Source organism: Penaeus japonicus, unplaced genomic scaffold, assembly GCF_977035675.1.
Source record: "Penaeus japonicus unplaced genomic scaffold, GWHDUDI00000001_assembly GWHDUDI00000034, whole genome shotgun sequence".
Taxonomy (NCBI): Eukaryota; Metazoa; Arthropoda; class Malacostraca; order Decapoda; family Penaeidae; genus Penaeus; species Penaeus japonicus.
The window spans coordinates 23,334,049-23,336,548 of record NW_028234436.1 but is presented as its reverse complement, the minus strand read 5'-3'; the positions used below and the strand labels follow the sequence as shown (position 1 = coordinate 23,336,548).

Genomic DNA, 2,500 nt, shown 5'->3' with positions numbered 1-2,500 from the left:
GAAGCTGCCGGAGGCCATGTCGCGCGCGCACCTGGCCGTCGTGGCCATCATCAACGTGGTGGACCAGGACCGCGGCCCGAGCGGCGAGGTGCGCTCGCTGGAGATCGTCGAGGGCGACCCCGACCGCGTGTTCCGCGTCCTGGCCAGCTCCGGCGCCAACGAGTTCAACCTGGCGGCGCTCGACACCATCGACTGGAGCGACACGCCGCTGGGCTTCAACCTGACGCTCAAGGCGACGGACGGCGGCACGCGCCCACGCTTCAGCTACAAGGTGGTGCGCGTGGCGGCGCCGCCCGCGCCCGAGGACGAGGCCGCCTTCACGCAGGAGGTGTACGAGGCGGAGGTGAGCGAGGTGGCGCCGCTGGGCACGCGCGTGCTGCAGGTGGGCGCCTGGCTGCCCGGGGCGCAGAGGCGCGTCAAGTTCGACATCGTCGCGGGCAACAAGGGCGGCCAGTTCCACATCGAGCCGACGTCGGGCGTGATCACGACCACGGCGCTGCTGGACGCCGAGACGCGCGACGCCTACACGCTGACGGTGGCGGCCACGACGCCGGCGCGGCCCAGCTCGCAGCGCCAAGCGGCCGCCAAGGTCATCGTGCGCGTCAAGGACGCCAACGACAACACGCCCATGATCGTGGCGCCGCAGGGCGTGGTGCGCGTGGAGGAGCACCAGCCCACCGGCACGTGGGTCACCAAGGTGCGCGCGCAGGACTACGACTCCGGCGAGAACGGCTACGTGTCCTACAGCCTGGCCAACGCCAACGACGTGCCGTTCTCCGTCGACCACTTCACGGGCGAGGTGCGCACCACACGCGCCCTCGACTACGAGACGGAGCGGCGCACGTGGCGGCTGCGGGTGCGCGCCTCGGACTGGGGCTCGCCGTTCCGCCGCCAGAGCGAGAAGATCATCACGGTGCACGTGGAGGACGTCAACGACAACCGGCCGCAGTTCGAGCGCGTCGCCTGCAGCGGCTTCATCGACCGCTTCACGCCGCTCGGCTCCGAGATCTTCACGCTGTCGGCCGTCGACTTCGACCAGGGCAACATCATCAGCTACCGCATCGTGGGCGGCAACGACGACCGCTGCTTCTCGCTGGACTCCACGTCGGGTGTGCTCACCCTCACGTGCGACCTGCAGGACCTGCTCACGCCCGAGCGCATCGTCAACGTCACGGCCACCGATGGGCAGCACTTCGCCGACACGCTGCCGCTGCGCTTCCAGCTGGTCAAGCAACAGAACCACGTGGGCGGCGCGTGGGCGGAGCTGGAGTGCCGGGAGATGGGCGTGGCGCAGAGGCTAGCTGAGCAGCTGGCCCGCGCCGCCAAGAACAACCTGAAGGACGACTCGCTGATGCTGCTGACGCCCCCGCCGCCCGTGGTCAACGCCCACGCGCCCGAGCTGCGCAACCTTCCGCTGGAGGTGCGCGTGCGCGAGAACAGCGAGCCGGGCACCGTGGTGTTCCAGCTGGACGCGGCGGACGCGGACGTGGGCTACCCCGGCCACCTGGTGTTCGCCGTGGTGGAGGGCAACGAGGAGGCCGTCTTCGGCATGGACATGCACACGGGCGAGCTGACCGTCGCGGGGCTGCTGGACCGCGAGCGCGTCGCGCGCTACACGCTCAACCTGACGGCGTCCGACCTGGGCGACCCGCGGCGCATGACCACGCGCCTCGTCACCATCACGCTGGTGGACGAGAACGACAACGCGCCGCAGTTCGACAAGCCCGCCTACAGCTTCTTCCTCCCGGAGAACGTGGCCAACGGCACCAGCGTGTACGAGCTGCGCGCGCACGACCCCGACGAAGGCAGCAACGGCGTGGTGACCTACAGCCTGGCCACCGACACCAAGGACTTCCGGCTGGACCCCGTGACGGGCCGCCTGAGCGTGGCCTGGCCGCTCGACCACGAGACGCACGACGTCTACGAGCTGCGCGTCGTGGCCACGGACGGCGGCGCCCGCTCCGCCCACGCCTACGTCACCGTGCAGGTGGCCAACATCAACGACTGCCCGCCCGTCTTCCCCAGCGACAGGAACACGGCCATCAGAGTCCCCGAGGACCTTCCCCTGGGCGCCCTCGTCACCCTGGTGGCCGCCCACGACCCCGACTCGCCCAAGCTGCGCTACTCCCTGGTCAGCGGCCACGAGGGCGTCTTCAGGATCGACGAGGACACCGCCGCCCTCCGCCTCGACGCCGCCCTCAACTACGAGACGCGCCCCGCCTACAACATCACCGTCAGAGCCACCGACGACGGGACGCCGCCGCTCTCCGCCATCACCTACGTCATCATCCAGGTACGGGGCGCGGGTCCTCGCTTCTCCCTCTTATTCGCATTCATCTCTTCCTTCATTCCCTTCATTCATTCATTCACTTATTTTCATCACAGCTTAATACTCGCAATCCTTATCGCTTCCGGTCGTCAGTAACGTAAGCTGTATTTTTTTTTTTTTTTTTTTTTTTTTATGCGTCCATGCAATTCATTACCTTCTTCGTCGCCTTTC

General features: G+C 67.9%; 1 protein-coding gene across 1 annotated transcript in view; it reads left to right on the top strand.

The window, feature by feature from the left end:
* Nucleotides 1–2,500, top strand: part of LOC147467734 (fat-like cadherin-related tumor suppressor homolog) — a 16,544-nt gene that overhangs the window by 13,067 nt on the left and 977 nt on the right. The window contains exon 2 of the mRNA XM_086531038.1: nt 1–2,293. This exon is cut by the window's left edge and continues 938 nt beyond it. Coding sequence (XP_086387164.1) covers nt 1–2,293 — 2,293 coding nt within the window. The remainder of the gene's footprint in view (nt 2,294–2,500) is intronic.